The sequence below is a fragment of the Calypte anna genome, chromosome 13 (genome assembly GCF_003957555.1).
Source record: "Calypte anna isolate BGI_N300 chromosome 13, bCalAnn1_v1.p, whole genome shotgun sequence".
In the NCBI taxonomy this organism is placed as follows: Eukaryota; Metazoa; Chordata; class Aves; order Apodiformes; family Trochilidae; genus Calypte; species Calypte anna.
This window is the reverse complement of record NC_044259.1, coordinates 445,886-470,305: the sequence shown is the minus strand read 5'-3', so window position 1 is coordinate 470,305 and position 24,420 is coordinate 445,886. Positions and strand designations below refer to the sequence as shown.

Here is a 24,420-nt window from a genome sequence, read left to right as displayed (position 1 = left end):
GTTGAACATTGTCTGATTTCTCCCTGAATAACTGCTTGGTGTTTGTTAGAATAGCCCTGGGCTTATGTAACCACTTCTTGTCTATACAACCAGCTGGTGCATGTTGGACATGAAAGATGAAGGTACAGTTATACAAGTTTTAAGTAAGAATGATCAAATAAAATCGGGAACTGTGAAGAAGTAAGGAAAAAATGAAGTTTTATATATGCATCTGTTACCCTTGTTTTATTTTTTCATGTGAATGAAAAATCTGCTTGGGCTAATATGTCACAGTGTTGTATTTGCTCTTTGTACCATCCACATCCTGCCTTCTGCCTATTAAAGCCTTTTTCTGTAGCAACTGTATTTTAAGGTATTTTTCTATACTGGTGTTTGTGTTACAAACATAAAGCTTTGTAGTAGCCTCTCACTTCCACTTAAAACAAAAGCCAGAACAAAACCATCTCTTTGTATAAAATATATTATCATAGACTCTTTAGGTTTGGAAGGGATTTGGGGAGGTTTCCTTGTCCACCTTCACAGAAGTCAGACCAGGTTACACAGGGATTTGTCTGATTGGGTCTTGAAAGCCACAGCACTTCCGTGCAATCTGTTCCACAGCTTGACTGCCCTGTGGTAAGGGAGGATTTTTCACAAACAGGCAGAATCTCCTTATTTCAGTTTATGATCATTGTGTGTCTCACTGCAGACCTTAATAAAAAGCCCTGGTCCATTTTCAAAGTACCCTCCCTGCATGAGGAATGTTAGAACATTACTATGCCAGCATAGTAGTTACTTCAAATACAAAAAAATCTGCAAAATACAATAATAGCCAGGAGTTCCAGCAAGCTAGGAGAAACATGTATTTCTCTGGAAGAAACTAAGTAGTTGCATTAGTCCATTGTGCTGCTTTCTGCAAGGTATGACTTTCAACAGCAATCTACTCAATGGGGCTTTCAGCCACTGCACAAGTTGCAAAAAGGTAGTTTTTTCATGGTGCTTTTTAACACCTTTAGTTTGCCAAGTAATTTTTCATAGTTTTATAAGGATGAGGAGAGAAATGTATTGGCTGCAAGCTGTGCCAGATGATTTTAACACATAATGTGGGTTTTAACCAAGCATTACTATAATTGGCTTAAGAATGGATAGCTTATCCACAAAATGAGGGCACTTAACCTCTAAAATTACTCTTCTTGTTGCTCAGACAAAAAGAAAACTGGGGGGGTCACAGCTGAAAGCCTTCTATAACCAGAAGGAATGATCTAATTTTTTTCTTTAAATGTTTTTTATTTAAGTTCTGTATCATGTGTGTTACAAACACAGGATGGACTGCAGCACTGAATTTGTACGGTCAAGCTGTTGCTTCACTATTTAATTAGTTTTTAAATTATTTTAGACTGAAGCTGTCCAGTGTGATGCATGTGGTGCTGGCCAATAACCACAAACATTATTATATGTTGGATCATAAGCCTATTGTTATTCTGGTGTAACATGGATAGCAAGCAATAATCCCCATGATCCCCATGTTAACCTGATTTCTGTAGCACTTGTTGCAGCTATGCAAAATGTTTCTGAATCCTTTCAAGAACAGGAGGTTGGTTTTTTTCTTTACTCATGTTCCTTGACATACAGCTTGATCTTTCTGCAGATCAGGGCAGGGAGTCCTTATTCCCCTACCCACTAGGTAGTTACAGACTGCAGGAAGATCTCCTGCAAACCTTTCACTGAAGTTCTGCAAGCCCAAGTGTCTGCCTCAGTTTCCTCATGATCTCTTGACCCTTTTGTTCACTCTCTGCAATCCATCAGTGCTTTTCTTGTACTTGGAGAGCCTAAAACTGGTTAGAATGCTGCAGATAAACTATCACAAATCTAGAATTCAACAGATGAGTGAATTCTGTCAAATTCTTAAATCCTTCTGACTAATTTGCTGCTAGGGCAGTCTGGTCAAGGGTGGCCTTGACTGCTGCAAGGATGGACACTATGGATGTATCCTTGGCCCAGTGGCTCTTCAAGGTACTTTTCTGCAAAGCAGCTCCCTGGTCACTCAGTGCCCCAGCTGTAATTGTTGTCTGGGCTTATCTTCTCCCAGATGGAGGACTTGACTTGGTGTATTTTCTTCCTATTGAATGTGGGATGTTTTAGGAGTGTGGGTCCTCCTAGAAGCCAGAAAAAACCAAACCAAAACCAACCAAACAAAACCCCAAACAATCAAAAAACCCAAAACCAAACAAAAAAATCCCACCCCAAATTTCTAAGGCTCTTTTGCAAGGTCATCTCTTTTAAAAAGAGAGAATAACTTACAAAAAAATGTTGGGTATAAAGGTAGAATGTACCATCTTCATCTTAAAAATATAAAATTACTTCAGCTGAATGTGATTTTGGAGTTATTAATCTTCCTTAGAACTGATGTTTGTACTTGTCCAAGTGATTTGGAAAGAAATGGATTTTGTGTACTTAATAAAAATCCACTCCCAGGACTTCATTTCCTGCATTGCAAAACTTGAGATGGAAATATGTTAAATCAGAAGATATGCAGATTGTGCTGCCAGAGGGTTTTAGGGTAGTGTTATAATTGAGTAGTTTATCGTAGTAACTTTGAAGTTTTTGGATAGAAGGCATGAGAGAATTGCCAAGCCTTTTCTGTAGGGAATTGTAGTATTTTAAGGCTCAGAGGCTAGTGGCAGTCCATACTCATTAAAGACAAACTAAGTCATAGCAGAAACCCTGCAAGATGGTGAAAACAAAAACAGTGCATGTGTAAAAACTGCAAGCAGTAGCCTAAAGGTCCACACATCACTGCATGGAAATGGATTTTTGTCCTGTTAGCATTTTCCCCAACTAAGGACAAAAGTACTTTTAAACAGGAGGATTTTACTGAAATACCCTTTGCCTCTGACCCTGCAGGTAGCTTTCATAAAAACCCAAGCAGGTATTGCTCGTGGCTCTCAGTTTCTGCAGGGCAGTAGCCAAGTGAATGTTTACCCTGCCTGTGTAAATGGATGTGTCAGTGTCTGGGGCTGTGGGGGTGCTCATGGGTATCTGGAGTAGTGATTGGGATGGTGAAAAGAAATGAAAATGAAACAGGAAAATTTTAAAGGGATGGTGGAGCTGTCATTCTAACAGGTTGTTTGGATCAACAAAGTCCTTCACAAGTGCAATGACCAAACACACAAATTTATGCTGCTTGAGTTACAGAGAGGAACTGGGCTAATGAAAAATATCAGTAAGTCCTTAGACTAAGGAATCCAGATTCAGTTGTTATCACTTGAATTTTAGCTCCCACATTTTGTATGTTATTGTCAAGTTGATTTATGGTTTAAAATAAATACTTTTGAGTGTATTATAAGTTTATCATTACAAAGAATTAATGCTATATTTAAAAACCGGCTCTTAAATTTATGAGATCAGTTGTTCTTCTGTTCTCTGGGAATTTTTGGGAGTTCCATGAATTGTTTCCTAGCTGAGCATTGCCTTAATGCAGCTTCTAGATGGTGTGTTGCATTCTGATCTGTTTGGTTCTGAGTGATCAATGGGGATTTTTATTAATTCCTAAGAGCAGTGCTCTCTGTGAGACAAATTTTATGCATTCTTTGTTGGACAATACCAACAAATAAGGAAGAGAAGCACCCTACTTGTAGATGACGTGGAGTGTTGGCTCAGTCAAGAGTCTTTTCAGAGCATTGGGTTTTGTGGTGACAGTCACACATGTGACACAGATTATAGCTTTGACCTGGAATGCAGTAGCCACTTGGAAAGCTTACCAGGAACAGAAACTAAATTCTGTTTGAGGTTCTATGTCTGCAGATACATACATACCTTGTTTATAAAGCAGTGGGAAAGGAAAGAATCCCAGTGCTGTGTAACTTGGGTAAGAGCTGTCTTTTGAAGTGTATGGCACTTAATTTTTTTTAAATACAGTGTGTAGCTTATCTTCTGTTCTTATTGAATTCTTTGTTATTAATATAATAAAAAACATCTGAGGGGTTGAGTGCAGTTGCACCTGGTGCTGTGTATTCTTTCCTCCTTAGATAGCAGGTCATTTTCATGTTGTATGGATACTCATTTCATATCTATCTTCATGGATTTAAGATAGATTTAAGATGGATTCATTGTTTTCCAATGTTCTACCCATCTAACATTTACTTGTGTTTGTCACTGAGATATCAAATCACAGACTGCCATAACATTATTGGACATTAGTGAATGTTCAGATTTGCTGTTAGAAGTGCCAGGTGGGAAGCTGAGAGTGCTTGGAAAGGGAGGCTTAACTCTAGGAGACTTAATTGACAATGAAGGGCTTTAACCAAATGGACTAATTGTTTCTTCTAGAAGGAGAACTGAAATTAAGCAATTTACTTTCTGCCTAAAAGCTAAGAGAATTGGGCCTGGAATCTGGTGTTTTTCCAGATGAGAAAAGATTATGACTTAAAGAAAAAAAAAATTATCAGCTTCTCTTAAAGCAAATACACCACTTGCAGTAAAACCATCAGAGTCTGGTGTGTGCCTGTAACCTTCCTGTACTGTGAACTGACCCATAACTCACAGACTTAAACAAACAAAACCAGTGAGCATTTGTACTGAGAGCTAACTGGGTTTTACACTGCAGTAAGGTTTTGACTTAGCTTCTAGGCAAAGTAGAGCCGATGTCTAAAATAGGCATCTCGTTAAAAAAAAGAAGTCTTGGAAGAGTTGAGTAATTAGGGATTCACCTGGATACGTTCAAGACTCTAAAGTAATAGGGCTCCAATTTTGGATTATCTTGGAGACTATGGTGCTTAAGGGGTTAAGCAGGTAGCAAACTGGCATCTGAGTAATAGGGACTTGCTACAGTCTGGGAGTGTTCTTATGGATTTTTGCATCCTTGTGTATGAAAGGATTTTAATTTTGTATAAGGATTTTTTATTCATGTGTAAGTATTGAAGTATTGATTTGAAGATTGTTGCAAGACTTCAGCATCTGATTGCCTTTGTTATTGGCTCCTTTGTAGGAGCTGTAATGTTTGGTGTGGTGATGATGTGTTGTCAGCCTCAATTCTGATCTTTCACACTGCAGAAGTGTAGGCTCAGCTGCCTGAGGTGACTGTGTCTTTGTTAAGGTATAGGAGTCTAGAAGACAGGCTTGGAGTGCTAGAGACCAAGTGGATTTACTGCTCAAGTCAGAAACTTGATACAGTCCAGGGAAGAGAGTGGGGATTGAGAACAGCATCTGGATGTTTCGGAAGAGTTGAGTGGCTAAGCAGAATGATTATCAACTGAAATTTAAGTGAAGGAACAGGAAATCTCTGCAGTGCTACTCTGCCCTGTGTTTACTAAGTTGTCTTTAGAGAAGAATGGAAGGTGAAAGGTTTCGGTGGAGTTCTTGCTATGAATCAGGATTTACTTCAGTTTCTCCAAACATCCCTGTTTGTAATAAGTGTGTACATTTTGTGACTTAGCCTTCAACATGTACAAAATATGTATAGAATTTAATTGTTATTTTAGTATAGCAGCAGTTAATAGTTTATCTGAACTTGCTTTCATGATGTCTTGTACTATTCTAGTCCAAATCATGTTTTTATTCCCACTGAAATAATTTATTCTGTCTCTTGTCTCAAATTGCTTGTCCTTAACATGTTTTCTGCTAAAAACAAGAAGAGTGAAAAGAGACATCCAGTACCAAAAGCTTGACTTAAGCTGGCATATAGTTTCAGTTTCTTTTTCAATGAGTGGTATTCACTTTGTTTCTGACACAGAAGACCTTTATTCCTTAATGCAGTTTGCATGGATGAAGGAATAATATTATCTGAATGTGCAATGACTTAGTAGTAGCCAGGACTGTGTATGTGTGAGACAGGATGGGTGATTTAGTATCTACTTTGTCCCTCATACTGTGCAAAATGCAGGCAATCTTCACAATAAGAATTTTCTCTAATGGATGTGTCTGTACAGGGGTATTGGTTGAAGTTTAATTTATATTAAGTTCACCTTTACAGTATAATTTTCCCTATGTATTTCACCCAAATGATTCTTTTCAAAGCTGTGTGTGCTTCCCATGGTTCTTATGAATGCTGATGTGTTTGAAAGCCACACAAGATGAGATGTCAAGCTTTAGCTTTCTGCAGTTGAAACCCACTAGAGAGCTCGTAATCAGCTGCCAAACTTTGTAAAGGAAACATGAAATATTAGGTTGCTCCCAAATACCAGCTGTATATCACCTATGTCTGCATTAGCATAGAAGTTTCCCAGTCACAACAGTTAATAGACCAACGGGGTTACTGGTGGCAATCTTTTTTTTCAGTGTTAGACTTACTTGTGAGCAGGAGGAGGAAGTGTTACCTAGTGGTTCATCACATTTTTAGTCTGTTCTACTTGAAATGACAGGTGAGCCTTGGGAAAGAGTGTGCTGGAACAGGCAAATGCTTAGAAGGTAAATATTGCTCTTTTAAATAGAGGTGGCAGTTTGCAGAATCACAGAATATCAGGGGTTGGAAGGGATCTCTGAGCATCATTGAGTCCAACCCCCCTGCCCAGGACAGGACCAAAATTAGGGCAGTTACCAATTAAATCTTACTTGGTTTAGAGAAAGTGGACTTAATGAGAAACAATCCTCAAAGTTAGAGTGCTAGCCAAGTAACTTACTTACAGAAATGGAAACCTTCAACTTAGATACTGCCCTTCAGAAGGGATTAATGGAATGATTGGTTTTATGTGTATGATGCAGGGTGTGCCAGCTTGCAGGAGGCAAGGAAGAAGTAATTTTGATATGTGTTGATCAAGGAATAATGGAAGTCTCTGTTAAAACAGGGAGCTGCAGAATGCAGCAGGGAAAGAATGTTGACTTGCTGGAGTTTTCTTGGAGCTGAAAGTAAAAAGGCACAGTAATGGTGTGGGGTTGGTATCTCAGGCTGGGCAGAAGTGGTGTGGTAGAGATTGTTATGGATGTGACAGGAGTGCAGCTGTACATACACCTGGTCAAGTACTGGGAATAAAGGCTTGTCCTATATTACCTTATCTAATTCTTGGCTGTCTTGGAGAATTCTGACCAGCTTAATGCTGTGCTTTGGTAGACTCTTTCTGAGATCCAGACAAGGGAAAACGTCTGAAGGAATAACATGAAAAGAAGAAGGGAAACAACATAGGAATAAACCACAAGATATTTACACGCTGCTTACTCCAGACTTAATTCTTGCTAATGCTTCTCAGAATCAGGTCACCCTGGCACACCAGTGAGTAGTTGGTGCACCAGGGTGGAAGAACTGAACTGAGAACAGAAGAGGAAATTAAGCTGGAAAATTTTTTTCAAATTTTCAAATTTTTTTCATTTTTCATGTAGGCAGTGATTCAAAGGTATTCCTGGAGAACAGCATGATTCTATCAGCAGGATAAATACAAATGGAAGAAAATAGCAGGTGCATACAGTGAAAGTGCCTTTAGTTGTTTTGTGGGATTTTTCTTTAACAGACCTTTTAAAAATATAGTTGACATGGGTTAAGCAAGGACACCATTTGTTTTATTCATATAGATGAAATATAAGGGTTGGGTTTTTTTTTCTCCCTCATCTCTATCATTATCCCTATTCTATCTGTGCTAAAGATACTGCTTTACTGACAGGAGATTGTTACATTATTTAAGTATTTCTCATGTTAAGGTGTATCAAACCCCTAGTTTATTCTGTTTTAAAACCGTTTTAGTAGTAGTAATTTCAATTTTTCAATAACCACTAGCAATAGATTTCAGTATCATAACATACTTAATTTGAGCTCTAGTGCGTCTCATGTATTCCTTCAAACCTGTCCATGTCATGCTTACACCATAGAAAGTTTTATTGTGAGTGATGAAAATGTTTGACAATGTTATGCAAAAAATGTATTTTATGCCTTTGTGGTTTCTACATTTAATAACTGAAATAATTGAAAAATTCTCATTATGGACAATGTGCAGCATGATTGGTCTGAATTCTAGGGTTTGGATAAAAAAAAAATAGTAAAATCTCGTGTTGTTAGTTCCTGTTGTCTATGAAAAAACAAAGTGCTGTGGCATAGGATAGAGATCTTAAGCTGTAGCTGGTTTGTCCCTGCCATGAATTTTGTAGTCATACAGGGTGGGGTTTTGTCAGTAAGAACTGGGGGCTTTATTACAGTCATTGCAGATGTCTAAGTACCATACTACCCTCAGTTACCAAGTGGCTTGTTCTGTATTGAGTTTATTTCTTTGTGTTGGGTTTTATGCTTTCTGTTTGGTTGTTTGGTTTTGTGTTTTAGTTTTTGAACTCCAGTAAGTAAATGAACCAGTGTGTTAAAATTATGTTGAAAGCAGCTTAAATCTATTTCAATTTGCATCTGAGATTTAGGGAACACATAAGAAAGCCATTTCAGGAATACAAAGAGTTATTTTTCTCAGATGGAATAAAATTATTTGTGCTCTAAATATTTTCACTTCTGGTAAGTGGAAAATAGTGTTAATATTAGGGAAAAGCTGCTCTATTTTCATGGGTAGAAGCATTTGGGGAAGCTAGATATGCTAAGGTATCCGTCCTGTTTCTTTTCTGAATATTGAGACTGTATGGTTTAACAAGCTTAAACTTCAAAATATGTAAGTGTCTTTATTTGACAATATGGTTCACACTGGAGAAATGAAATCTGTTACCATGACAATTGCTTTTCATTTAATGCCTTAGAAGGGTATCAATTCATCTTGGCAGGAAAAAAAAATCTTGATTTGAAGGAAGTAATAATTAATGCTTCAACACTCTCCTATTTCTTAGTTTTAGTTCTGGGCTACTTAGTGAAAGAAGATCTCCATGTGGAGAGGCTTGTATGGGATTGCATATTTGGTAGAAAATTACTGTAAGTTTTGCCAGCCAGGAGTGCTTGTTCTTCCCCCTGTAGGATGATAATGTGAATGATTACAAATGATTAAGCTGATCAACACTTTGCATTTTGTTTGCAGTATTGCTTGCTAGGCATCTATAAACCAGCTGAGACATTTTTCAGGATTCAAATGACTGAAGCATTCCTTGAAGTTCTGACTTGTACCCCTTCCTTGAATTCCTTGTACATAGAGAAATAATCAACTTGAAACAGCAATTAGAAGCACCCATCTGATTTTCAGAAATTATTTAAAGTCATGGTTTGTGCTGGTGTCAGAGGATTGCAAAATGTACTTTAAAATAATACTGTAGTCTTCCTTTCTGTTAAATTTTAATAGAAATAAGGGAGAATTTGAACCTTCCAAATACAAAAGAGGTGCATCCTGGTGCGTGTTAATGCAGAAATTACAGTAAAACTTGATTGCATAGGAAAAGCCTATACTTCTTGCTTTGAACTCGTGATCTTATCTTTTAGAAAACAAGTGTCTAGCCTCAGAGCTGGTTCTTTGTTTTCATTAGATGGCAGAAGACAACAAAATTTGTCAAAATGTTATATTTGCCATCTCATCCTATTTAGATAAATAATGCTTTTTTGATCATGAAAACTGTTTTCTCAGATTTGTGTTTTTAATATTTACCAACTTGTGGCTGACATAAAATGTGACTTGCAAGAAAAATGATAGTTCCAGTATTAGAAAATGTATTTTCCGTAAATGCTTCTTGTATCTGGGAAGCTAACACACAGAGCAAATCTGTGGTAACATGATGGAGAGTGCATCTGTTTTTGGTAGTTGTTACTTTTGCTGCATGTTGCTTATATTTCTCTTCAAACCAGCATGGCTGAGGATGAGGAAAGACTCATCTGCTGCTTGTCTTTTCCCTGTCGCTTTGCACTCAGTCTGTTAGACCAATTGGCACAGGAAAAACAAGAGCTCAGATGCCAAAGAGGGGCACATGCTCTTGCAAAGGCAAGTCTGGGGGAAGGCAAACAGCAACACAGGGCATGTAGCACCAGCAGGTATTTGGAATACTCTTTTAAAATGAAATGACAGAAAGCTTCATTCTGTTGGGTAACAATCAGTTTGTTGTCACTCGTAAGGCACCAAGAGCTATCCTGAAGTTTTGAGAGAATCAGTCTTGTGAGAAGAACTAGTTAATGATCTCATTAATTTTTAATGTGACTCAGCTTGGAATTAAATAGAATCTGTCTCAAGCCAGACTGTTTTATATTGATATGAATTCTATTAAGAAAAAGTGAAGACATCAAACTTCCTACTTCCTTCGTATGCTCAATCTAAAGAAAAGCTGCAGAGAAGTTGACAGCTCAAGTTCTGGTTACAGTGGATTTTCCCTGTTAGAGAAAAGATGCCAGTTACTTACAGAGTGCATGAAGTGATACTTTGGTGTGTGACCCCAGGAGGAAAATGTGTCAGTGCATAGCAGAGGTGTTAGGAAATTGGCAGTTTAAAGACAGAAGGTAGGACTTGGCAAAGGGAAACAGGTCGTGGGATTTACAATATCCTCTGAATAACAGCATTTCCAAAAAGCTGGGATAAGGAGGATGCTCAATGATGATATCGGCTTAAAAAACAAAAAACAAAAACAAAAACAAAAACAAAAAAAAAAAAGGGAAAAAAACCCCAACAAAGCATAACCTTTGAGAATATCTTTGAGAATATTCCAATCATGTGAGTAGGACCACACTTAGGAGTCACTAGAGTAACTTGTTAGTTGTTATCTTCTCAGCTTCTATATTCCCTAAGCTTCTGTGGCAGGCTGGACTCATTTGGGTTTAGAATATCCCCAGAATCTTCCTTTTGGGACCAAGTAATGTTTCATCTGCATCACACCAATGGCATTTTGAATGTATTTAGCTTTCTAAAAGATTGTAATCTTGAGTGAGGGAGAAAGCAACATGTATTAGGTATCCATACTAGAAATAAAAATGGAAGAAAAGCATTGTATTTAGAGGAAGAGGCAAAATATATCAGCATTGATGAATTGCTTTATGAGGTTTTAATGGAACATTATTTTGTACAATGGAAAGCAGTTTGTACAATTGGAGCAGCTGATAGATGTTCCAGTGATGCAGATACTTTTTGCTAAGAATATGGATCTGAGTTAGAGTGTCTAAATGTGGATTTCTTTCTCTTCTGCAGTGATCTGGAAAAAAATAACATCACAAGAATCATGAAGACGGACTTCACAGGACTGAAGAATCTCCGTGTCTTGTGAGTTGAACACAACTTATCTTTCTTTACAAGACTCTTCCGGGGTGCAATTTCAAACATTCCTGCACATTATTCAGTTAAAAATGCTCTTAAAAGAGTATTTAAAAACTAGGCAACTGGAACAGTTTATGTTGGTAAAAAATAATTTCTGTTCCATGCTAATGTTAGAATATATTTTTAGAGCTATTTAATTGTTTTTGTTTCTCATCAGCTTTAATATTGTGGTAAGAAGAATTTTGGTCCACTTTGCAGTGACTTAGATATAAATCAATTACAATGAAACACTGCCAAATAGGACTTTAGGGTTTTCTGTGTTTTCAGTTTCTGTGCTGTTTCTCTTATCTCTAGCAGTGGAGTTGTTTAGATATCCTTGGCTCCCATCCCAACTGTCAATACCATTTGGAAAGTGTGTTAAAATACATGTACTATACTACCAGTAATGTCAGCAGTTGTTTTGGCTTGGTTGGGTTTTTATAGTGTCAGGCATTGCCTAATGCTGCTGCTCAATGCCATTAACAAAAAGCAAAATATGCAACTGCCATCTTTATGTAAATTTTTTGTTACATCTTCCTAACACGTTTATGTAACATCTGTTCAGCCTTTGAGTAGTGTGGTATTTGCTGCAGAAGTAATTAGGAATAAAACCAGGATACACCTAATAAAACCACAATATTTATATTAGTATTGTCTTCCAGTGGATGAAGACCATTAGAAAGATGCCATCTCATTGTGTGCTTTCTGTGCACTGTTTCTGTTCTCGTACCTTTTTAACAGAAAAAGTTTCACTGTTGCCTGTTTCCCTCTCATCCTGTCCTATTTGGTATATGCTGGTTTTTATTCTTGTACTTTCTGCAGCTGTTTGGTTTGAGTTTTTGTGCACTTTTGCTCCCTACAACTCATTCAGATTTTCTTACTTTTTCTTGATTTTTTAAAATGGTCTTTTTTCTAATTCTGACTGCTCTATGTTAGTGACACCCTATTTCTTCTTTATTTTCTTCATGTGTTGTGGGGGAACAGCGAGAAGAACATAAACTTGAACTGTATCAGAGTTCCTAGGAAGGTAGCCTTGTCCTCTCTTCAGACAACAGAATAAGGACAATAAGATCCAGAAACTGGTAGACCACTACAAGAGAAAAAACCTTACTGACAACATCAATGCACAATTTACTCTTGTGCATCTTTTTCTGTTATCCCTTTGACCTTCATCTTTTTTTCCTTTTCCTCATGAATCTTCTCCTTCCCCTCTTTTTAGGAACATACCTCTCTGGTACACAAGTTGCAGTGTTCTAAATTTTATATTTTGACCTGCATATGTCAAATACTTAGCTGTGAAATTCTCTTGCTCTCTAAACTGCTGGACAGTTGAACAGCTCTGAGCATCCTCATAGGACTGAGTGTGGAGAAGTGGCTGTTGAACAGGCAAGGACAGTGCTTTTTCACTAGTTTTGGCTGAGCCCAGACTTACTGTTTATTACGTTTTTCCTTTCTGTTTTTTGGCTGAAGCCATATAAAATTTTCAGAGAGCCCAGAGATTTAGTGGATGCATCTGAGTGGAATTATGAAGGCAGAAAATGGATGTGTGCTGGAAAGTAGCACTAAGAGAGGAAAAAGGTTGGCTTAAATGGGACTATTGGCATCTCTATTTCTTGGCTTCTCTTTTACCTATACAGAGCCTTTCTGCTGTGAAGATGAGGAATTGTGTCCTGCACAGAGTAAATCAAAGAGAAGTCTCCATTGCTTATAACTTATGCTGTGTCAGTCTCAGGGAGTCAGGAAGAGCAGGGGCAGCCGTGGTTGAAACCTGGGATTTTTCCTTCAGGCTTTTGAACCCTGTTGTGGAGCAGGACTTTACACAGCTGTTACACACAGCTGTCATGGCTGTATTTCTGAGGGGATTTGCATTACTTACAAATGGTTTACGTGGGGGAAAGCCCCAGTTCTTTGTAGAGCAAAGGCTGGACTCTGAATTGGTTTCTGCTGTGGGCTGTAGCAGGCAGTCATTGCAATTCCTCACATAAACAAAGAGTAAAATACTAAGAGCATGACAATGAATCTCTGCACCGACACCTTCCTATAAGGGTTGTGGTTACAGAAGTTTAGGAATAAAAGCTTTTATCAAATCTGGCAATCAGAAGTCAGTTTATTAATTGTTTCCTGCTAGTGACCAAGAGAAACAGAGCTGTTCTGTCCAGGCCTTCAAAACAGTATCTAAATGTAAATGTTATTCCTTGTTGGGTGAAAAGCAGCTTCATAACATGTGTGAAGAAAAGTGGGAAAGCTCTTTTGTTCTGCTGCCTTGGAAGTAACTTGTGTTTCTCCAATTACAGACACTTGGAAGAAAATCAGATTAGTGTGATAGAACGTGGAGCATTTCAGGATCTAAAACAGCTTGAACGGCTGTAAGTATGTCTTTATATACCTATATAAAACCTATAGCTTTTCCACCTGAGTTTTATTGGTCATTCAGAGTATTTCATTATTATAAACTAACTTGAAGAGGTGGGAACATGCTTTTAATTCAAGTATCTTTTTAAACACAGCTAAATTTATATTGCATGATAGTGAATACTTGAAACAAAATGTACAATTGCTTGCCAGGAAAGTAGAACAGTTGGTGACACCAGAAACTTAACATTACCAAAGAACTTGTTTGGGCAATTCTTAAAATTGATATACAGGTAAAGAAAGATGTGTTTGTAATTTTTGTATCATCCTATACTTTAATTATATTTGTATTTGCATATATAAAATCTATGCTAATAGAAGTTTCATTTTTCTCCTTTGAGAACTGCTTTATTTCTAAAGTTGCCTTTAGACTTAATTTTTCTGATTAGCTTCATTTCCTTGGAAGTTTCAATAGTGCTGCTGATACCAGTGGATGCAGGGCATCATGCTAGACTCAGTATTAGTGGAGATATTAGTGGACTGGTGATTTCCTCTGCTTATGATAGTAATTAAATGTATTTTTTGTTCTTAAAGGTGAATATAAGAGGTCCATTAATAATAATCATCCTGTTTATAGAAAACTATTGGTCCTACAAGGGTATAAACTTAATTATCAATAAGTACAAAAGTAATGCTGTAATAATTGTTACTCTTAGTTGGGTGAATATGATGAAGATGGGTAAACTTTGAGTGCTTATGATGGGAGCAGAATAAGATCTCTAATACTGAAGTAGTTCTGGGAATTAGTTTTTGTTAGAGGTAAGTGACCAGAACAAAAATCACCTGCTGATTTGGAATGCCTGTTAAATGGAGAAGTAGGGTTTTTCATGATTGATTTTCACTGTTATCCTCAAGGAACTTGTTGTAGGACTCTTCTGTTTTCCAGTTGGTAATTTCTAAAGCAGCTTTCAAGAGTGAAGTTTCTCCTAGCAATTGTGTAAGAAGTCTGTAGTACTGAGCATATGCTGAACTAAAACTGTTTCAGATGATCTCAGGAATAGATTTGAATTTCATGTAGTTTGCTAGCACATAGAAATTTAAAAATTATTTCACTTGGGATTTTTTGTCTTGAATTACAAAGCTCCATTTATGGTAGCAAGGGAGATGAGTTTTAAATTATGATCATAAGACATCTTTACCCATAATCTATTAGAAAGTATTTTCAGGACAAGAGTTTTGCTATAGCTGATTTATTTCACATTTCTCAGCTGTAAATAAAAACAAGCAGCTCACTCTTCCAAAATTAAGTGTATCCTAACACTGTAGAAAACAATTTGTGACCTTTAAGTCATTGCGAGTCAGTATCCTAACCATTGTTTTAGTTTTAACATTGCTTTTTTTATATATGTGGATAAATAAATCTTATATCTCTATTTAGATAAAGATAGTTTTAGTAAAGCTTCAAAATAAGTTTTGAAACAACTGTGGGAGAATCAGCTAGCTCTGAGTAGCTGGAAATGATACAACAGTGTCATCCTAATGATCTGTTTCTCTGTGCTGCCTTCTCTGTCAGCAAATGAAAATAATGTGTGAAACCAGAAGTTAGGAAATGGGATACCTTTAATAGTATCTAAGTATGTGATTTGAAAGCATTTTTCTTTATTTTTGTTTTTCCTTCACAAACTCTGAACTTGGCCTATTAAATGTACTGCATCTCTGCTTGTCTTTTAGGATAGCTTGTCATTAAAATGTTTTCTAAATGAAAAAATGTAGTATGTATGGAGTAGTAGTAGTAAAACATGAAAGGGAGGCTTGAAAACTTGCAGCTTTTTGGTATTTTAACTTAAATCATTTATGGACAAAACTATAAGTTTTGGTTTGGGTTGTTTTTTTTTTTTTTTCTGCTATGAGTCAGTGGGCTTTGGAAAATGAAGTCTGGAAAGTTTGGCAAGACTTATAAAGGCCAAATTGCAACATTCTAGGTTATATTAAAGCAGTTTTATTAAGTATTGTCAAACATTGCAAAATGTTAATGAAGAAAGTATGATGCTTGGATTAAAAAAAAAAACTTGGCTTTTTTCCAGTTCATTTCTTTCAAACAAGAAATAAAAATCACTTGTATTGCTTTGATTTTGGAATAAGGTGCTGGTTTGATCTATTGAAGTAGATGCAAAAATAATCATCAAATATTTCTTAGACTTGAAAAAAACCAGAAGTAATTTCTATTTCTGGCAGAATACCACATATCAAGGTCTTCTACTCAAAGTTAAAGTGGAATTATATTGTTCCACTCCCTGCCCCATGGTAAATTCAAACGGCATGACCTTAGGTGAATGTTATTTTAGCTCAATATATTTTCTCTTCTTGGGATATTGAAGCAAATCCATCATTATTAACTAAGTGAGCAGAATTTTGCATATCAGTGTCCTCTGTAACAGCCTAAGTAATTTGAAAATAAAATGTCTGTAAAGCTGTTAGTCACTGCTGCCAAAAAGACCATGATGGTGTATCTCCAATGAGTTGGATCTCACTGGTTTATTATTTTTTAATTTTTTTGTTTTGTGGGAGATTAATGTACAGAGCAGAGAAATTAAGTGATGTGGAAGACAGAGAAGTCACTTCCTTCTTTTTATCATACATTTATTCAGCTTTGCAGATACACAGGAAGGGTAATAATTTCCTTATAGCAAAATTGTGTTTTTAGCATAAATTGTTCTGCTGAGTCCCAAGTGCAGAAATCTTGTGATTGTGGTGCTGGTCATTCCTTCATGACCAATAATTTGCTGTAGTTTTATTTCAAACCGTGAATATTAGTGGTGAGGTATCTGACTATAAACAGTCTCATGGGTACAAGACAGTATCAGTAGATGTAATCAGGGCATCTAGCTTCCTGCCTTCTCCTATTGCACTGTTGTTGAGCATCAAACAACTCAGCAGTGCCCTTGTGCTGAAGTGCTGGAAGGGTCAAGTCAGTAAAGCCCATGTGTCAATGGGACTTCTATGTCTGAGGTGCTGAAAGAACCTCATCAGGTCTCCTCTCAGACTTCTCAGCTTCTCCCTGGCATCCCAGGTTATCACCTTTCCTTTGGCTATGAAGTGCTGCTTTCTGAAAAGTCCTGGGAGGTGATGCTGAGTGATAGACTTTTGCAGGGCAGATACAGGCATATGTTGAATTACTGTTTAACAAGCCATGGCAATGATCTGCTAAAATGTCAAGGTGCCAGTTGTGAATAATGATATTCTGCCCTTCTTGCCTGTAGCAGGGTAACAGTTTAAGAGCAATATACATTCCTGTTGGTGCATAGAAAGCTTCAGTAGCTGTAGTTTTTTTCATTACCTTCTACAGCTTTTTTCCTAATAGTTAACTGTAAAAGAGCTGACTTGGATCCTCTTTTGTCTTTCTGTTTTCTGGGGTTTGAAGTAGCGCATGCATGTCCATGCTATCACAGTGCTATAGGGGCTCGATGGGTTGTACCCCAATTGATTTTGCATGTTAACACTTCAGCTGTATGCTTTGTTATTAACAGAGTGTATGATTTTTAGATAAAATTATTATGAAATTTTGTATACAGAGAGGATTAAGAAGTAATACTGGTGAGCCTCGAAGATTAATTAGAATTTCTTCAGAGCCAGATGTATATAACACATCTCTGTGAAAAATGAGGCAGGATATAGGACCCCAACCAATCATGACTTTTCCACAGCCAAGTGCCAGAGATTGTCACATAGCTGTATTATCTTCAAAAGGCTGGACTTTGGCTGATGTCTTGTTCTTTCTACTCAAGTTAGTGTCTTTAGCTTGCATAAAAGATCTCAACATCTGAAAATACTAAAAATGTGTTTTTGTTGTTTAAAGTAAGGGGGGAGATGTATAAGCTTTGCCAAATCAAATCTTTCTAAACTTGGAGAAAATTAGTAGCTTTGAAAAAAACCCCAAAACTAGAAGCCACATTTTAGCCCTAGTATGGGCTAACCCATATGTATGGGTTAAGTTTTGTGCATGTTAAGACAGGTCAAAATGGAAATAATATTTGAATAATATTTAACTTTGGAGATGCTGCTGTGTACTGAGTCTCTGTAAGCAGCTTCCTAAAAGCTTAATTAAGCTTATTTATTTGGCATAGTGTACAATAAAATTGTTATTAGTGACTAAAGCTGCTAAGGAGAATAATACATTGTTATGTGATGCCTCACAATCTGGATTTCATAAATTGTGATTGAACAAGCTTTAAATAAATCATGTTCCATAAAGCATCTTCTGTAATTAACATGCTGAGTGGAAAGCTTGCTAAGTGCTTCAGAGTAGAGGGCAAAATAATAAAAGCATTAGACAGTTCTTTGCTGTTGTAAACAAAAGCTTCTTGCAAACCTTTGGCAGCATGGACAAATCCATGGTGTTTACACGAGGCTTGCAGTGTGTGCAGTTTAGATGTTTTTCTGGGACTGCATGTCCCATGTTTATTTATGAAGCCATGTGGATTTGTAAATCTGTAAGGCAGTGAGAATGTAACTTTCAGAAAAAAGCTTTATTGTTTGTGTCTCTGTTTCTTTATAACATTATGGATGACAAATCTAATTGGATGAGTGATCCTAAAACGCTTATCTGGAAATGCTGGAGAACAAAAACCCTGAAATGTGTTTTTAAGTGTGGTCTATTTAATCAGTTTTATTACTTGGATACTTGCCTCTTCCTTCTCAAACTTCCACCGTGTAAGCTGAGGTAGTGCCTGGTTTGCTACCAAACTCCCCAGGCCAGGTGGGGCAGTGAGTGAGAAACAACCTTTTGCCTGTCTTCTGCTCCCATAGCAGCTCTGTTCCCCCCTAAGCAGGGTGTAAATGGCAAATTAGGGTGGCTGGGGTGTATTTCCATGGATGGGGATGGGTTTCTCTGCACTTTAGCCAAAGATGGTATCATGCCCATTGAGTCCTGAGGCACTGGACTCAAACTTAATTTCTGATACTGGGCAGAGCTACTCCTGCAAGAACCCACCAGCAGTAGCATAAAAGGAATCTGTGCTGTCATATCCCAGATCATAGTCTGTGTGTCAGTGATCTCATCTTTTATAAATGGGGAAAACCAATTTTCAACAGAGATCACTTGTGATCTTAGCCAGTCTTTGTGGAGAGTGGCACAGAATATGAAAAACTGCAGTTCGGTTTGTGACTCTTTCAGGTGTGTTCCTGTTGGAAGAATAGATGAGTACTATACCTTTTTGGACTGTCTACATCTGTGAGCTAGCAATTTGAGGTGCCATGCTGCACGAGCTGATGACTGCAAGTGAAAGTAATATTTATTGATGTTGGTTAATATTTAATTGTTATTCCTAATAATGTTTGCCCTTCCTTTGTCTTCTCAGAAAGCATTTTATCTAAAAAAAAAAGAAATCCACTAGCCAAGATCTGAAAAAAAAAAATATTCACTTTTACCTTGCATTTTAGGAGGGGAGTTTAGCATTGTCTTTTATGTAAGTGTCTGTATGACTGTTTACATTGGGAGAAGTTCAAAATGATGAGCTAGAATGGTTTGGATGGGAGTATCTGAACAGGTGCTGTTGGTTTTATTCCTGGATCAATGGAACAACCATGGAGACTGGAGCAGGCTATCATGCAGATTCTTCCAAGTACTATTTAAGTTATTTCCTTTGTATTTTATTCTGCAGTTTGAGTGCTGGCTGAAGGATTCCCTTTCAGTTAATCTTTCTGAAAAATAAATGGAAAAACTATGAATTCATTTTGAGTGACAGTTTCATTTAACTTGCATGGGTACAGCCTTCCTACTTCAAGATTGGTGTTGTTTGTGCACAAATTATGCAAAAAAAGCTAAGATCTTTGCATGAAAAAGGTTGAAAACTAGCAAAGCTGCTAGAGGAGTGTCATACAGACTTGCCCTGTGCTGATGCATCTGCATCCTGCCCCTGTTGGGAACAAGATACTGATCTAGGTGGATCAGAAGTCATTTCCAGTAGTGGATGTTTTCTGATATTCCTCTGCAAGAAACAAAGATGCTTATCCAAATCTTATTCTGCTTCTACTGAGCCATATGCCAACAATTTAGGTATAATGTATGTGTTGTACTTGTCATGGAGAAGGGTGAGACACTTTTCAGAGTACTACCACTTTTCCATGTCTAGAGTAGGTGTGTTAAGTGGACTTCCAGCTGCCCTTCCTCCCACTAAAAACCTGGATATCTGACTGTAAAAGAGTGTTGTAAAGTCAACATTAAGGAATCTGTTTCCTATAAGACTTTCTTACCAAAAACACAGGCAAAATCAGTGGCTTCCATGAGATATGAATGATAAGAAGATAAGAAGATAAAGTAATAGGTACAAATTGTATTCGTGAGCTAGGATGGAAATTTCAAGGAGATACAGATAGTAGATGGAGCTAGCTGTGTGGTTGATGCCTAAATTTACATGTAGAATCAGGACAAAAGCAGTAGCCAAGAGCATGACAGTTCCTGGTGCATATATGAGGTGTGTGTAGAAATACAAAATAAAATATTAAAATAGATATTGAAAGCTTGAGTGTGAATAGTACACTTGAGTATATCATCAGGGTGGAATCTGAGGACTGTATCTTATCAATCCACATCTTGGCTCAAGCTAACAGCTCACCTTTATTAATTCTTGGAAGGAAAGAAAGAAGCAAGGAAGCACGTTAATTTTGTATTACTTTTGGTTCAGCTTTATGTGCTTCTCTTGGCTCAAACAGCCAAAACAAATGTTCCCATGACAGGGCTTACATACTTGACTTGTCTGTCAATGCTTTGTGCACACTGGCTATTCTTGAAGATTTCACTGCAGTTTATTTTTCTTACAGTAGTTAATTGCCAGTAATGTAGAGAAACATGAATCATCAGCACGAATGATGTACCAGATATGGTCAGGAAAGATATTTTGTGTAAGAGCTCTCTCTGTGCTGTTCCCACAATTCAAATATGCAGTCAATATAATATCATTGTGGGCGGAGAGGAATTTGCAAGTATTGGGCCAAAATTTTTTTGCTGAGAAGGAATGGTTTAAGATTGTCAGTTCATACATTTCCATATAGAGTCAAGCTTCTCACAACAGCTAATGACTGAAGAAAATGCTCAAGTATGGCTCATTTCATGTGCATCCCCAGCCCATGTACTTGATAACATACTTTATCATTTATATCAAGCTTTCAGAAAACTATTGCTTGTCTTGGCTGTAGTAGAATGATAGTCTCCAGTAATAATACTTCATCTGTCATCTGTGAATAGTAAATGCACATCCCAAAATGAAGCATACTTAAAACTTTAACCCCAATACTTTTGGAGTTCAAAAGACATTAATTCCCTTCTCAGTTTCATTGATTTTCTTGAATTTTGTTGACTTCCAAGAAAAAATTGATATTCCTAAGAGGTGCCCCGTCTGCATTATGTCTATGCAGATAGTTTACTTTTTCATGTCTTAATAAGTCTGGCTGCATCTGTATTCCAAAGTATTCAGGTAGTTTAAGCTGCATTGTGAAAAAAAAAAACCAGATAATTTTTAGAAACATGATGAGAAATATGACTTTCTTATGGAAAATCAAGAGGATCTTTAACATGAAAAAATGTATTTGAGGCTTTTTTTGAGACATAGTTTGACATTCTGTGGGTATTTCATGCTTGAGAAACTGTAGTGCTTGGCCATGGAATGTATTCTCATCATGGTATTAACTCAAGTTGGAGACATCCGGAATTTGAGTCTTGGTGTTGGGCTTTTTCCTTGTTTGAAACGTGTATGTACACAGAAGAGCCATCATTTGGTGTGCATGCAGGTTATATGCTTGAGAAGAGTTTATATTTCTCATGATCATTTGATAAAAGAGGAAAAATTACATTTTCCTTTCCTATTACTTTATACTTTGATAGCTGCACTTGAAGTTTCAGGATTGAAAAAATAGTTGCAGAATAATTCAGATAAGAAATCTCTAGTGATCTTGAAGGAACTTGCTCTGTATCTATCAGCAGTAGGCTTGATCAGGTGTGTGCCCATGCACACCAGAAAAATAATTTATTTGAAATTTGTACAGTTGATTTGTACAGCACAAACATTCTTAAACAGTGGACTTTTCATGCTTTGCTTTCTATGATGGATAAATACCTTGCATGAGGTACATCTTGTGCACACAGTCTGGAGATAACATGGAAAGAAGAGGTGAGAGGGGTCAAAACTGGTTAGTGAGTCCCTAGCACTATCTGCTGCCTAACACACGTGTACACCTTTTCTGAAAAAAATGTTTATACTGAATCATCTTCATTTAGGAAGGAATTTCTTAAGCCTGTAGCAGTGCTCAGGTTCAAAGATAAATACCTCCCAGTCCAGAAATTAAGTGAACAAGAACTCTTTCTTCGAGTTGACTTTTATTGGACTGTTGTTCAAACAAAACTTTAAATGATATATTAATAATTAATTACTCTTTCAGGACTGTCAAGTGAGAGAACACTTAAAACGCTTCTTAGAAGAGGTGTAGGTTTGTACATGGTTATTTTTCACACTTTGGAAAATGGTATCTCTCAATAACTGTGTTTCTGCCCTGTAGGTTGCCAGAGGACACCAATGTTCAGGTTCCATAGCTCACTGTGTCTAGGGCACATAATTCACATTATTATATCATCACTGACTGCTCTCCCCTGGCTGGACAGCCAAATGCTTTTTGTTACTGCTGATGCAAGAGTGACTTTCATTTCTTTTGTAAATTAAAAAAAAAAAAGAAAAAAAAAAAAGAAAAAGAAAAGGGGGATGTTTTTCTGAAGGGAGCCATTAGCAGCTCTGTCAATAGGTCTGCACAGGAGGAATCCAAACACAGGAGAAGTGCAGGAGGCAAAGGGCAGGTAGCAAGCAAGCAGGATGCATGCTTCAGTGAACTGGGTTTGGTTTGCATTAGTACATCTGACCAGGGCTACAAACCAAAGAAGTTTATTTTAACAATATGATAAGAAACAAGCCTGGTTTCATCAAAACCGTTTTCCTAGTAGGTCACTGACCTGTAAGAACTTCTGGAAAAACAAATTTGGGTCTCATTTAAGTGGACAAGAGGTTCTGTAATCACAGGATTCTTAAGCTTGTGAAAGCCATGGTTGCAAAACAATTGGAATAAGACCACTTCTGCTGAAATGTAACCATAACTGACTTGGAATAACTGATTTAAAACATTCTTTTCTGTGGCTTGTTTGTTTGATTTTAGCAGGGTTTTTAAAATATACTTGATGGAGATTTATGGGGCTATTTACTTAAGCAAAACACTAAGGGATTTAGAAATCATTTCTCCAGGATCTAGGAAATACTTAAAGGTCTGTAACTGTTGAGTAACAACTGCTTCATCACTGATCTTGATTACTTTCTATGAACTTTGTTTTTAGCTTAAATAATTTTATAAAAAGGTTTTTACTTCTTCAGGCTTCCTCATATTAGAAGGATTATACTGCTTGCTGTCTTAGAAATATTGGAAGTTTTGTTGACTAAATTTCATGCTGTCAAGCCCACTAATCCTTAAATAGCCCTATTCTTGAGTGAAACATTGATGAATTCCAAGCACTTAACATGTCTTAATTCTTTCTTGGGAATATGTGAATATTTAGATATTGAAGCCCTCCTGTCCTTTGTTAGACCAATACACTCTTGCTCTTTTGTTTGCTATAGCTCCATCCTGACTGTGTCTGTTGGACTCAAGCTCACCTAAACCTGCAGCTTCTCATATAGAACACAACAAAGTAATTCATGTAGCTTATAATGAGCTTTGTTAGTGTTATGTTCTCAGTTGCTTGGAGATGATCTCCAGATCTTTCTCTTTGTCTGAAGATTTTACAGTATGAATAACACATGGGTTCTAGGGTACTTGCAGTTGTTATGGATATTGTGTATACAAAGTAGGTTTTGTCTGTTATAATTCTGGGTAGCATAGGTATGATGCAATACATCAGGAATACAAGTAAAGAAGGGCAACTGCTAGGTAGTAGGGATTTGAGAAGAACAGACCCCTTGCATTTGATAACTTGCTTGGGAATTGGGAGTGGGTTGGAGGTAATTATTACAGAAATGTTTCAGTGTCAGTTTTTAGATAAGAGCTGCTTTAGTGCAGTGGGTTTTGATGGCTTCTTGGTTACTTCTTGTTGCTTCTTAATGAAAAAATGCTCTTGAATGAGCTGTGATAGGAAATTCCCACAGGCTTGTGCTAAAGGATGAGAGCTTTTTCATTCTCAAATTTAAGGCAAGTGTCCAGTGTCTTCTTTGCTCTGCTTAATTACTTCCCCATTCATTCTGTTGGCTTTGCAGTTTGCATTCTTAAGCATTCAGTGTGATTCAAGCAGGAGATGGTTCTGTTAGTCTTCCCTTTCAAACAGTTCTGCTTGGCACAGAGCCCCAGAGGAGAAGGAGGAACTCCTTGCCACAGAAACATTCTTTACTATATATGGAGAGGTGTGGTGAGCTAGGCTGGTATCAAATTATTAAAACAGATCAAATAAGAACAGGGTTCTGTTTCTTCTGGTAAAAGCTGCAATAGTAGTTGTACTTGTAGGTTTTCTTGCTAATAATTCACTGCTATTTCTGACAGGTGGAAATGGTTAATTTGATTAGTATAAACTTTTAGGACTTGTCAACAGGGGCAACATGGCACATCAAAATTTAGTTTTTGCTTTCTTCATGGGATTTCAGCCCTGACCTGGAGAGATTATTCTCTTGTGTAAGAAAATGCTTTAACCATGTCTATTTTACTCTTAGTGCCTTTACAAAAATCGAAATATTAAATACTGTGGATGTTTAGGGATACTGCTACAGATTCTTTGTGTTCCTTGTAAAAAGTCCTATTGTCACATAGTTTGTAGCAGCAAAACGATAATTACATTTTTTGTCATTCTGTATTATGGTCTTGAAAATAAAAAAATTCACTGTGTGTGAATTGTTAATTTTATTTGAAATAAGGGAGCTCATCAGGAACTGAGAAAACTTCTGCAGAGAAGGTCTCTGAG

At 37.0% G+C, this 24,420-nt stretch overlaps 1 protein-coding gene across 1 annotated transcript in view; it reads left to right on the top strand.

The window, feature by feature from the left end:
* The window catches only part of SLIT3 (slit guidance ligand 3), a 433,718-nt gene that overhangs the window by 9,957 nt on the left and 399,341 nt on the right, over positions 1-24,420 (top strand). Inside the window, 2 exon segments of the mRNA XM_008503402.2 lie at positions 10,986-11,057; positions 13,385-13,456. Coding sequence (XP_008501624.2) covers positions 10,986-11,057; positions 13,385-13,456 — 144 coding nt within the window.